A 13089-nucleotide genomic window follows, 5' to 3' on the forward strand; every position below is an offset into this window, starting at 1 on the left:
TCTTTATATCATCTATACATAAGGAATTAGACACTATCACCTATTCTTTCTGATGATAGATTATATACCCATAGCATGTATGTTAATTTGTGCTGTTGGAATGTAAGTCATATTTGACATTTTGCCTAATGATTAGAGTCAAAGCCTCTCCCAAATTTTTAAGTGAGCCCCCTCTAAATCTGATTTCCTTGATACGAATCAGTTTTTCCCTTCCCAGGCAATTTGTTGAGATGACCCCACCTGCCTGTGAATGGTAACTTCAGAGCCATTTCCTGTGGATGGGGGCCATTTCCTTCTGCAGGATGAATCTGGTCAGTTTGGAGCATACCCAGAAAGGTTGGGCATGGGAAAGCCAAGGTGGTTGGGAACCTCCAGCAGTTGATGGAAAACAAGTTTAGAAATGAGGTGTGATTTGTCTCCAAACACTCTTTCCTTTCCTAGGTTTTGGGTTTCCAGGGCACTGGAGGTAGACAAAGGGAAGGAAAAAGGAAGAAAGATGTGTTAAGGGGTGTACCCATGAGAAGGATCTATCTAGCTCTTGACTGAAGTCAGAATTCTAGCCATGTGATCTGTTTTGTCTACTTACTGAACCAGTCTTCAAAACAGCCCAAAGATCCATTTAAAAATAATAATAACAAAAGGGAAGATGATGTACATTCTGCTTTGAAATAAGTAAACATCTAATAAAAGGAAAAGCCTAACTATTAAGAAAACATAAAAATGCAAAAGATCTATTTCTTTAATGCATTTCTTTAATGTTAAATGTATTTCCCAGAAATCATAAGCCTTTAGTCTGAGTCACTAAGGCTGTTGCCTACCATGTCTCGAAGGCAATTCGAGTGTATGAAAGCAATTAATCAAAGTTCACTGCATTCCTGAAGAGCATCTTTTCTTCTAGAAAGCAGAGGGATAGAATAACTTAAAACCCAGTGTGGCAGTGACAGTTAATAAGCTTTTTAGAGTTCCCATGTGGATCTGAAAATCAGACCTTATTAGTATCTTTATCTTTCTTGCTCACTCATTCATGCTTATTTTTAGTTAATTTTAATTTCTGGCTTCTTTTTCATAGTTTCTTTTCCTCCTCTTCCTCCTCCTCCTCCTTCTCCTCCTCCTCCTCCTTCTCCTCCTTCATTCCCCTTTCCTAACAGAGTGCTGCTTTAGTAATCTCAGAGTGTAGTTTCCACTTACTACAACAATGCTCAACGAAAGTTACTATCCAGTGACTCACAAAATCCCTTAACAGATTCTTACAAATCAGTCTTCCAGAGGCTCTTGTCTTCATTTTTAGGAATATTGGCTATTGGCAACACGAGTTTCCTTTGCTGACTTTCTGGACCATTGAAAATTACCTTCAGTGTGCTTGGTATTTCCATGTACATTGTGTTTTCCAGCCCCTTTGTGTGGCAAAAGCAAATTAGCTCAAGGATTCACCATGGCTGAATTCAGCCAGAGAGCTTCTTAAGACTACCCAGCAGATGCTTTATCCACTTAGGCAGAAATCCTAGAAGGTTATAGGAACACCTTGCTTTTTAATCCTAAAAAGAAACATCAACATATTTGAGATCTGAAGATTCCCTGCTTTGGAATGAATAGTTGCCATGACCACCAATTTAGGAATTAGATCCTGGGAATGAGTGACAGTTCAGAGAAAAGTTGCTGCCTAAGGGTAGGTGGGAAGGTTAGCCTTAGGGGAAATAGTAGATAAAGATGTCAGTGGGATTAAACAGGTTTTTTTGTTTTTATACAGCTTCTCATTGCTTTAAAAACTTTTATAAAGTCAATGTCTAAACAACTAGAAATTTTTAATTAGAAATCTTAATTTCAAGATTCTTGACTTTAATATTGACTTTTCCCTCAATATATTAAAACATCAACTCACTCTACTTCTTTGCATGACAAGGAGTGGACTTTTAGAGCTTAAAATACAGTCCTACTGTTGTGAAAAGCATTCTGGGTTTCATAGTGTGCTTGGTATTTCCATATACATTGTGTTTCACAGTCCCTTGGTGTGGCAAATGCAAATTAGCTTCTTAAGAGCCATGTGTCTTAGTCTGTTATCTGTTGCTACAATAAAAGACATGAATCTAGGAAATATCTAAAAAGTTTTATTTAGTTCACAGTTCTGGGCATCCAAGAACATGGACTCAGCTTCTAGTAGCAGCCTTGTATTGTATCAGATTATGGCAGAAAAGAGGAAAAAAGATGTGGGTGCATGCAGAAGGAGCAGGTGTGCATGAGATAGAAGAGAGGCTGACCAACTCTCTTGATAGCTAGTTTAGTCCTGTGAGACCTAACTCACTCCTGTATGACCTAATTCAGTCTCAAGAGAACTTACCCAATCTCTTGAGAAAGATATATATGCATTCATGGTGTGATGCCCCCATGACCTAATCACCTCCTATCAGACACCACCTGATTTAAAGTTTCTATCACCAAGCCCGTAGCACACGAGTCTTTGGGGGACACACCACATGAAACTTTGGGGGACATACCATGTCCAAACCACAGCATCATGGCAGTCAAGCATATGGAAAATTTTAAAATTGTAATATTTTTCCTACTTAATCAAGATTAGCTTGCAACACATATAAATCTGTTCATTATTCTATCAATAGTATTATCATAAAAGTCAGTAATGTCCTTAGGTACCCCTGAAAAGGGGGAAGGGAGATTTGAATCTCTAATTGGTCAATTTCCACTGAATTTTTATCAGATTCATTAACTCTCAAGTACAATGGGAACCACGTGAGCTAAAAAAGGAAAGTCCTTTGTGATATAAATTTTAGAGAGAAGCAATAGTTTAAGTGCAAAACCATATAAAATTATAATACATGGAAGTTAATTTCATCAGCATATGCATATGCTAATTCAGAGCCCAATTTAGAATAAATCAGACAACAGAAACCTTTTATGGGTGGATGTCAGAATAAACTATGGAGATAATAGTCAAAGGCCTGTGAACTTCTCTGCCCCCATATTTTGCTTGAGCTATTTCAAATTGTATAATTTATAAAATGATAAGGAAATATCATGCATAGTCTGTAAAACAGCTAGTTACAGGGTGGAAAAACCATTATCCAAGTCCAGAAAATGTTACGATCGTTGAGTTTATTCATTTCTACATCTGATTTTGTTCTATAAATTTCTAACTTTGATATTAGTGGTGACCTAATTTTGTAGCCTTTTCTAAATGTATCAAAGACATTTACTGATTTTAGCAGGAGAAAAATTTACTTTGTTTCAAATGTTTCTGCTGTTTTTAGATTTATAATTTACCACTAACTTGAAACAAGAGCATATGAACTTTTCCTCCCCAACTTTTGGTCCTCCTAAGATGGCTTTTATATTATATGCATCAAGTGGAAATGGAAGGTCTCATGGTAATAACTACATAAACTGCTCAGTGGAGTCTAGCAGGAAGCTGGACAGAGGCTAGACTTGGAATAGACCTGAAACAGAGCTGTACCTACTGTGTACAGGAATCAATTTATCAGCTTATATGTGGGAGTTGGGGAAAAAAATGGAAGTCAGTCTTACCTATGAAACCCATTTCTCTCATCCATATTACATCATATTAACTGATAAATTAATTATGTACAAGTGCCTTCCCTTCCCCTTTATCAATTCTGTAAACAAACTAATTGTCTCAGCAACGGCTCTGAATCTCTTCCCTCCCATGTAAGGGAGGTGCTGTATATCTCCATCCTCTTCCCCTTTATCAAGAACTTTATTCTCCTGTGTCAGTTTTCATAGCAGCATTATTCCCAATAAGCAAAAGGTAGAAGCAACCAAATCTCCATTGATGGATAAATGGATAAAACACACAGTGGAATATCATTTGGCCTTTAAAAGGGAAGGAAAATCTGATACATGCTATAACATAGGGGAACCTTGTAAACCTTATATTAAGTGACATAGGCCAGACACAAAAGGACAATTATTGCATGATTCTGCTTACACAAAGGACCTAAGATAGTCAAACTTATAGAAAGCAAAATCATAGTTACCAGGAGCTGGATGAGGGGGAAAATAGAGAGTGTTCCCGTTGAATGAATATAGAGTTCCAGTTTGGAATAATGAAAAATTCTGCAGATCGATGGTGGTGAGTGTTACACAACAGTGGGAATTTACTTGATGCCACTGAACTGTACATTTAAACATCATTTAGGGCTGGGGTTGTGGCTTAGTGGTAAAGCACTTGCCTGGCATGTATGTGTGAGGCACTGGGTTCAATTCTCAGCACCACATATAAGTAAATAAATAAAGGCCCATCGACAACTAAAATAATATGTCTACATATAAAAGTTTTTAAAAAATCATTTAAGTAAAAATTTTGTGTATTACAAATACAATGAAAAAGAAAATAAGAAAAATAAAAAATAAAATAACTTTATTTTCCTCTCTCCTCCATCTCCAACCTTTCTGTTTCTCTTTTTAACTGGTGAACAAAGGTTCCTTGGTAACCAAAATTGAAATACTTCAGCATTCTCCTCTACCTCTGGCTACCACCCCACCAGTTAATGCCTCCAAATGGCTGTACAGACACTTGTAGTTACCTGCCATCATTCCTGAGATCACACCCACCTGACTGCTGCTCACACCTCTGCACTGAACCTCACCTAGGCTATGAATGGTTTTGTGTCACCAAATCCAGTGATCACTTCTCAATCCTCACCTGGACTTCAGAACAGTCCTCCCATCTGTAGACCAGGTTCTCCTTGCAGTAATCATCTCAGACTCTTTTGTAACCACATTCTTCTGGTTTTCTTCCAAGTTCTCTGACTAGGAAGAAAGTTCTTTGTTTCTCTTTTGCCTGTCTTCCTCCTCCATCTAATCTTTAGATACTATGGTTCCTTAGGGCTTAGGCCTGGGCCCATTCACTTGGATTTCCCAAAGGCATATTAAAATCATCAGGTTTGCTTTCTTTATTGAAGCATTATAATCATACACACCAGTGGAATTCTATGTGACATGTTTATACGTGCACACAACATTACAATATGATTAGTTAATTTTGTTCTCCAGTACCTCTCTACTCCCTTCTCAGGGCCCCTTCCTCTATTCTACAGATCTCCTTTCTATTTTTATGAAATACACACATACACACACACACACACACACACACACACTTTTTTCTTTTCCCTCTCTAACTTCCACATATGAGAGAAAACATGCAACCTTTGGTGTTCTGAGTTTGATCCATTTTGCTTAACATCATGCTCTCAAATTCCATCCATTTTCCTGCAAACAACGTAAGTTCACTCTTATTTGTGGCTGAATTAAACTCCACTGTGTATAAATATCATATTTTCTTTATCCATTTATTCAGTAATGGATACCTAGGCAGTTTCTATAATTTAACTATTGTGAGTTGTGCTGCTGTAAATATGATCATGCATGCATTGTTATAGTGTGATGACTTTTGTACTTCAGGATAATCCTGAAGATGGGTATAACCTGGTCATATGGTAAACACAGTAATTGTGCTAATTTACATTCCCAAATGCTGTGTAAAAGAGTTTCTTTTTACATACATCCTTGACAGTATTTATTATTATTTGTATTCTTAACAACTCATTCTAACTGGGATAAGATAAAACCTCAGTGTAGTTATGATTTGCATTTCCCTAATTACTAACATGATGAACATTTTTTCATGTATTGATTGTCCATTTGTATTCTTTTGAGAATGTCTCTTTAGCTCATTTGTCCATTTATTGATTGAGTTATTTGGGATTTGGGGTGGTAAGTCTTTGACTTCTTTATATATTCTGGATATTAATCCTCTGATAGAAGAGGAGCTGGCAAAGATTTTCTTCCATTCTATAGATTCTATTTTTACATTTTAATTATTTCTTTTGCTTTTTAAATTTGATGTCATCTCATTTATTAATTCTTGGTATTATTTCCTGAGCTTCATTATCTGCACATACATATTATTAGTGTTGACCCTATATTTTATTAATAGTGTTTGCAAAATTTCTGGTCTAATTCTTAGGAGTTTGATCTATTTTGAGTTTACTTTTGTGCAGGGTGAGAGATATGAATTTAGTTTCATTCTTCTACATGTGGATATCTGGTTTTCCCAGCACCACTTGTTAAAAAGGCTGTCTTTTCTAAAATGTATGTTTCTAGCACCTTTGTCAAGGATCATATGATTGTATCTCTGTGGGTTTGTCACTGTATCTTCTACTCCATTAATCTGTGTGTCTGTTTTTATACTAAGACCATGCAGTTTTTGTAACTAGAGCTCTGTAGTATAATTTTTAAAAATTTTTTGTTTTAATTAGTTATACATGAAAGTAGAATGCATTTATGCACTTTGATATATCATACATAGGTGGGATATAATTCCTCATTTTTCTGAGTGTACATGTTGCAGAATCATATTGGTCATGCAGTCACATATATACATACAGTAATAAATTCTGTTTCATTCTATTATCTTTCCTATCCCCACAACCTCTCCTCTTCCCTCCCATCACTTCCCTCTACCTAATCTAAGGTAACACTACTCCTCCCTAGTGCCCCCCACCTTATTGTGAATTAGTATCCTCATATTATCTATAATATAATTTAAAGTTGAATAAGTTGGATGTTGATTTTTCCCCCCTTAAAATTGCTTTGGCTATTCTGGGTCTTTTATTCTGTATGAATTTTTAGACTTTTTTTTCTAGTTCTGTGAAGACTGTCATTGGTATTTTGATGGGGATTACATTAAGTCTATACATTGCTTTTGGTAATGTGGCCATTTTAACAATAATAATTATGTCTATCTATGAATATGGTAGGTATTTCTGTATTCTAGTGTCTTCTTCAGTTTCTCTCTTTAGTGTTCTATAATGTTAGTTGTAGAGGGCTGTCACCTTCTTGGTGAGGCTTATTCCTAGGCATTGTATTTTTTTTTCTGAGGACGTTGTAAATAAAATTGTTCTGGTTTCTTTCTCAGCAGATTTATTACTGATGTATGGGAAAGCTATTGATTTTTGTAAATCATTATATTTAAAATTGAACTTTTTGCTGCCTTTCAATTGAATAACCATTTCCAAATCACTGTGTTCTCTGTCCTCAACAGCCACTTCTCTACCCACTCTCCTGCAGTAGTCCCCAATCAGCTTAGTGCATTTGCTTATTTTGCTTTTTATTTACTGATTTTTTAACTTCATCAAACAACATTCTTTTAAACATTCTCATAACACTTTATGACTTCTTCTCAAAATGTCTTGGTTACTCCTCTGTTTCTCTTTAAGTTTACCAGTTTTCTCACTTGGTTTCTCTGTGGCCTTAAATCATTGAGAAATGATCTACCATGACTCTTAAACTATACCCCAAGCTTCTCACACCTGCAATCCATGACTTTCCCATCCATCTGTGTCTCCCCTCTGCTCTCCTGGATATAACCACCTGGCCTTCTTTCACCACTTGGAAGACCAAGCCCATTTGCTACTTCCTCCTCCTATGAGCTTTTCACCTGTCCTGCTTGTCTGGAGCCTCTCGCCCTTGTAGTCTCAGTTTAAATTATTTTTCCTTATTGAGGCCTTCCCCTATTATCAATTCTCCATTGTTGTCTCTCCCAGGACAATAGTCTTAGCACTTTCACAATTTGTGATTTTATATTTATGCTTATTTGGTGAGTGCTCTGTTAAAGTGTAAATTCTATGAAGATAGTATGTAGTTTGCATCTCAACCCAGTATGAACCTTTTTATGGTTTTGAAGTGGCATCCCCCCAAAACTCATGTGAAATAATGTAAGAAGTTTTAGAGGAGAAATCATTGGGTTATAGCCTTAACCTAATCAGTGGATTAATCCCTGATGGGGTGAACTGAGTGGTGGCCAGAGGCAGGTGGGATGGGTCTGGAGGAGGCTGTTCAGTAGCTATGTGGTGTGTATTTTGTATTGGGGAGTGGAGTCTCTCTCTGCTTCCTGATCACCAAGTGAGCTGCTTCCCACTGCCACACTCTTCCACCACGATGTTCCTCCTCACCTCCAGCCCCAAGGAAAGGCACCTGCTGTCTATGGATTGAGACTTCTGAAACCATGAGCCCCCAAGTAAACTTTTCCTCCTCTAAAATTGTTCTGGTTAGTTCCTTTAATCACAGTGGTCAAGAAGTTGACCAAAACAAACCTATACCCAGTGCCTCTGACTTTCTGACACATAGAAGATGCCTAATCAATATTTTTAAATGAATAAATGAAAGGAAGAAGAAAGAAAAGAAAAGAGGGAGGGAGGAAGGAAACAAAAAGAAGGAGGGAAAAAGGGAGGGAAAGTGTTCTGTGACGCTGTTTTATATAACCTCTCTAGAAACCAACAGGGGCAGGAGTTTTAAGCATATTTATAATTCATGAAAATCTGAATTTACATAAAGAATATGTTGAAAGGTGATTTTTCTACTTTACCAGAAGATCTATCATAAGATTCTATAAACAGGCTACCCAGGTACATGTAAAATAAGATTTTATTGATTGAAACCATATGTTTGCACAGAGTTTTTCAGGAAAATATCTTTTATATAAAGCAAGGTTGACCTATAAGCAATTTCCTTAAGGCACCTCCCCCAGAGTGGTCAACCCTCAAATGTCTGAGGTAATAGATAATGGGAGGCATGGAATGCAGGGGATATTGGAAACCCTGGAGGGCAGAGCTGTAATTGTAGCCATTCAGGGTCCCCATAACTTTTCTCCCAAAAATAGCTAATGGGGAGATGAACCCCAAGTCTCTTTTCTTTATTTCAGGGAGGTGAGGATGGCTGTGGTGTGGCCCCCAAAAGGGTTGCTAAGAAAGGAGAACAAAGGCTGGTAAAAGGAAGCAAACTGGTTCTTTCCTCTGATGCCCCTAACTGCCACTCCCCACTACTACCCCATGACAAAGTCCTCTGACTGCAAAATTGGAGAAACACGTCAGTACACTCAGAAATAGATCCCAGTTAGCTTCTCTAGGTCTCTCCTCATATTAACAGAGTGGGCAATCCTTTTGAAAATTTATTTCATGATTCTGTTCTTAAATCTACCTAAGGTTTACGAAATAAGGTAACTGGTAGCCATTCTCTTCAACAAAATAAATTTTACAGCAATTTCTGCCCTTATTAATTGAAAATTTAATGAAAGGTCATGAACTTTAAATCAAAACATTTATAATATTTTTGAAAGTTGTTGACTTATTGATGGTTCTTTTTTTAAAAAATATTTTGTTGAGGATTTTTTGGTTTATTTTATTTATTTATTTTTTAAGAGAGAGAGAGCAGAGAGAGAATTTTTTAATATTTATTTTTTAGTTTTCGGTGGACACAACATCTGTATTTTATTTGTATGTGGTGCTGAGGATCGAACCCAGCGCCCCCCCCATGCCAGGCGAGCGCGCTACCTCTTGAGCCACATCCCCAGCCCAACTTATTGATGGTTCTTGCTAGATTAAAAAAAAGAAAGAAAGAAAAGAAAACCCATACTTGTAGAATCAACTTAAAACTAATATTTTATTCCTTTCTCCCCCTGCCCCCCCCCCTTTGGTACTGGGGATTGAAATCCAGGGGCGCTTACCATTGTGCCACATTCCCAGCCCATTTATATATATATATATATATATATATATATATATATTTATTTTTTAGTTGTGGGTGGACACACAATATCTTTATTTCATTTTTCTTTTTAATGAGGTGCTGAGGAGCGAACCCAGTGTCTCATGTGTGCTAGGCAAGCACTCTACCACTAAGCTACAACCCCAGCCCCCAATTTCGGAGACATCAGAGGAAAGAATCAGTTTGCTTCCTTTTACCAGCTTTGCTCTCTGGGATTACAGGTGTGTGTCACCATGCTTGGCTAAAACTAATATTTTCTTTATCAAACACATTTCACTATGGTGGAGGCATGGCAAGCTATTTTTGAACTGCAGTAAAAGTGAAATATCTTAGGTGCCAGAAGGAAAAACTGTTTATGGGACATGGCAATAAGGATCAATGTAGAGTATGAATAGGCAAATTTTACCCTTCAAAAACAACGCTACTTGTATCTCAAAAAACACAAACCTCCAAATTTAGAGTAAAATATACAGGACATGGAGTATCCTGATATCTATAGCTTTGGTATCATTTTTGCCCTCATCAACACTCTGAGGCATTATTTCTACCCTGACTCCCCACAATTTTGAATTTTTATCCAAATATTATTATATTCAATGGCATTTGAGAGAATTATTTATCTAAGCGATGTACTATAGTACTAATTTCTCCCATAAATGTATTTAGAGTAAAAATGGTGTTCCCTAAGACTCTTCTGCATGAGTCTGGAAAGCTACAGGATGTGTTTGTGCAAAGATTTAGTTATCGCCTGCTTTGTAGGCTCAGGAGTGGTCTTTAATGTATCAGCAGATCTGAATGTACTTGAAAGCTTACACTCTTATAGATATATATCTTTGGTCTTTATTTTCCCTCTGTTCCCTAGTTACTTCTATAAATAATATCAGGTTGTTGCTTTTGTGAAATGAAACAAAAAAAAATGGATTCAGAAAGAGAGGCAAAAAAAAAAAAAGAAAGTAAGAAAAGAAAAGAAAGAGGAGGTAAAAAGATGCCTGAGGACTTAGAGATCATAGGGTGAAGTCAGAGCTGATAGTTGGTGAAGTGGGTTCCAAGGCTACACTGAATCTAGCAGAAGAACTGCAGTAGAAGTAGAGGTAGGTGGAAGGAAAATTCATGAGAGAGAACTTGCTAACTTAAATTGCAAATTGAGAAACAGGCAAAAGAGTCAAGACCAGGAGAGACTTCTAGGGAGAGCAGGATGTAATCTGTACTGGGATAACAGCAGGATTATGAATATTAGCAATGGCATCTTCCAGGTGTGATGCTCAGGGTTATCAGTTAACCAACAACCTCTGCTATGACTCAAGCACATTCCAGAAAGATACAAATATCTGTCTACTTTTATTAGGATTCCAAAGAAGACAGAAACAGATAGTTTCGTGATTCTTCTATTATTCTGGTTAGAGTATAGCACTTTCTTTAAAATGTATGTTAGATTCTCATGTAAAGAGATTCTAATGTCCTATGTATGTATCAGAAGGAGGTGGGGAGTAAGGTTAGCCCAGACACTTCTAATTTTAAAATCTCCCAGGAGAGAGAGAGGAGAGAGAGAGAGGGAGAGAGAGAGAGAGAGAGAGAGAGAGAGAGAGAGAGAGAGAGAGAGAGAGAGAGAAGTAGATAGTGAGAAAAGAAGATATAGATAGATAAACAGAAGTACAAGGATAGGTAGATAGATGATAGATGATAGATAGATAGATAGATAGATAGATAGATAGATAGATAGATACATGTAAACAGGAAGGAAGAGATAGATGGGAGAACAGATGGACAGGTGTATAGATAGGGCTAGAGCTATATATGTACAGATACACAGAGTTAAAATCTGTTCCTATTTAATAAGAAAAAAGAAATAAATGGTGTTTTCACAGGTTTAAAAATCTTCAACTGGAGAAAGTGCATAATTGAGTGATCTCCCCCAACCCTCATTATTAGTAGAGCAATCAGATATTCTCTTTTTTCACGTGTGTTGGTATCAAGACTGTGGGGGATTGCATCTGGAGAAAACATCATCTATTGGGGGAAAATGCCTGTCACATACAAGTGTCTCCTACTAATAATTTAATTGCAGCTTTGTTTTCCATTTCAACTGTGCAGTTTCCATTTTCCTAAACGTGCTGAGAAAACACTGTGTTCTTATAAAGCATCATGATTGCTGCTGTGCACGTTTAACTACCCAGACACCAAGCATACTACCCTGGAGCCCTCTTGGGAAGCCTGGGCTACATTAGAGAGTGAAAGGGGCCCGAAGGAAAGAGGGGCAGGAGGCAATCAAGCTCTAATCCCAGCTCTGTCACAGGCCAGCAGGAGGTCTGGGGGAGCTTCAAAACCCCCCCAGAGCTTTCGGTTCTTCACTGAATTAGGTGTTCAGAGAGGTCCCTTGCTGCCCCCTCATTATATACTCCTGTGAATTTAACCTTAAATGATAATGGCGTTGGTGCTGTAGGGGCCTGTGTAGAAAACGGGTCGATATATAGTCATACATGAACAATAATCACTCCGTTTTTCACTCTATTGAATTAATAGTTCAAAATGATTTCTCTTTTAATCACGTGACACTGCACTTGATGCGTAATAAATATCTGAGTTTAAAAGAAGAAAAAAGAGAGAAAGAGAGGAATCCAGTAACTATATTATTTTTCTGCTTTCACTATTTTGTCTCCATCACATGCAAATTGATCTCATTACAATAAAGAATTATGGCCCAACAAACACATCTCACATATATCTCACATTTGCCACAAAAGCAACTGAATATTGTTAACATCTCCATGTCTCTCACTAGATTTGGAAAGAAGAAAGAAGACAAGGGCGGAAAGGCTGACCAGAAAGGCACTCTGAAGCCCGGGAACCTGAGAGAAGAAGAGCCGGAGAGAATGAAAGAAGAGCGGGAATGGTGAGCAGGAGGGTGGGGCCCTGTTTGGTTGGAGTCTGTGGTCTGTATTTAATTCGGTTATTGAAACAATCCACTCGAGAGATTTTCTTTTCCTTTAAGAAACACACAGGTAGACTCGTATAAAAGAAAACACAGCTGACATAAAACCAACCTGCCTTTCTGGGGAATTTTAATTATATTTTTGAGAAGAAATTAAGTTTGCATTTTTATTACATCAGTACCTATAATTCCATAATCCATTGCTCCCAGTTTTGACTGTATCAATGCCCGTTTTCCTTGTGGTTTAAAAACAATGAACCTGTTTTTGTTTGTTTCTTTCTTTCTTTTTCTTCTTTGAATGCAAAGGTCATGTTGATATTGATATTTATAACCATCAAGTTCCCGTAGTCTGTTCCTAATTTTCATCTGGCTGTTGTACGCCTTCTTAGTTTTACTCTGCTCAATCCGTTTGGATAGTGTAATTTGAGAAATACATGTCCTTCATTTTTCAAAAAAAGCCACTGTCTTTTATTAGGCTATCAGCAAGCTGAAAAGTATGTTGCCCATCTGTTAAAGGGCCGGCTTCATTTGCTGAAATAATGACAGTTTGCAAGGGCTGAATTCTCCTATTTGAGGAGCTTAAT

At 37.2% G+C, this 13089-nt stretch overlaps 1 protein-coding gene across 2 annotated transcripts in view; it reads left to right on the top strand.

Moving 5' to 3' along the window:
- Positions 1 to 13089, top strand: part of Pard3b (par-3 family cell polarity regulator beta) — a 1008812-nt gene that overhangs the window by 796219 nt on the left and 199504 nt on the right. For both annotated transcript variants that reach the window (XM_046463021.2, XM_058578162.1), the window contains exon 19: positions 12356 to 12466. In XM_046463021.2, coding sequence (XP_046318977.1) covers positions 12356 to 12466 — 111 coding nt within the window. The remainder of the gene's footprint in view (positions 1 to 12355; positions 12467 to 13089) is intronic.

The sequence above is a fragment of the Marmota monax genome, unplaced genomic scaffold, assembly GCF_021218885.2.
Source record: "Marmota monax isolate L192 unplaced genomic scaffold, Marmota_monax_Labrador192_F-V1.1 WCK01_AAM20220418_F8-fsc00095, whole genome shotgun sequence".
NCBI lineage: Eukaryota > Metazoa > Chordata > Mammalia > Rodentia > Sciuridae > Marmota > Marmota monax.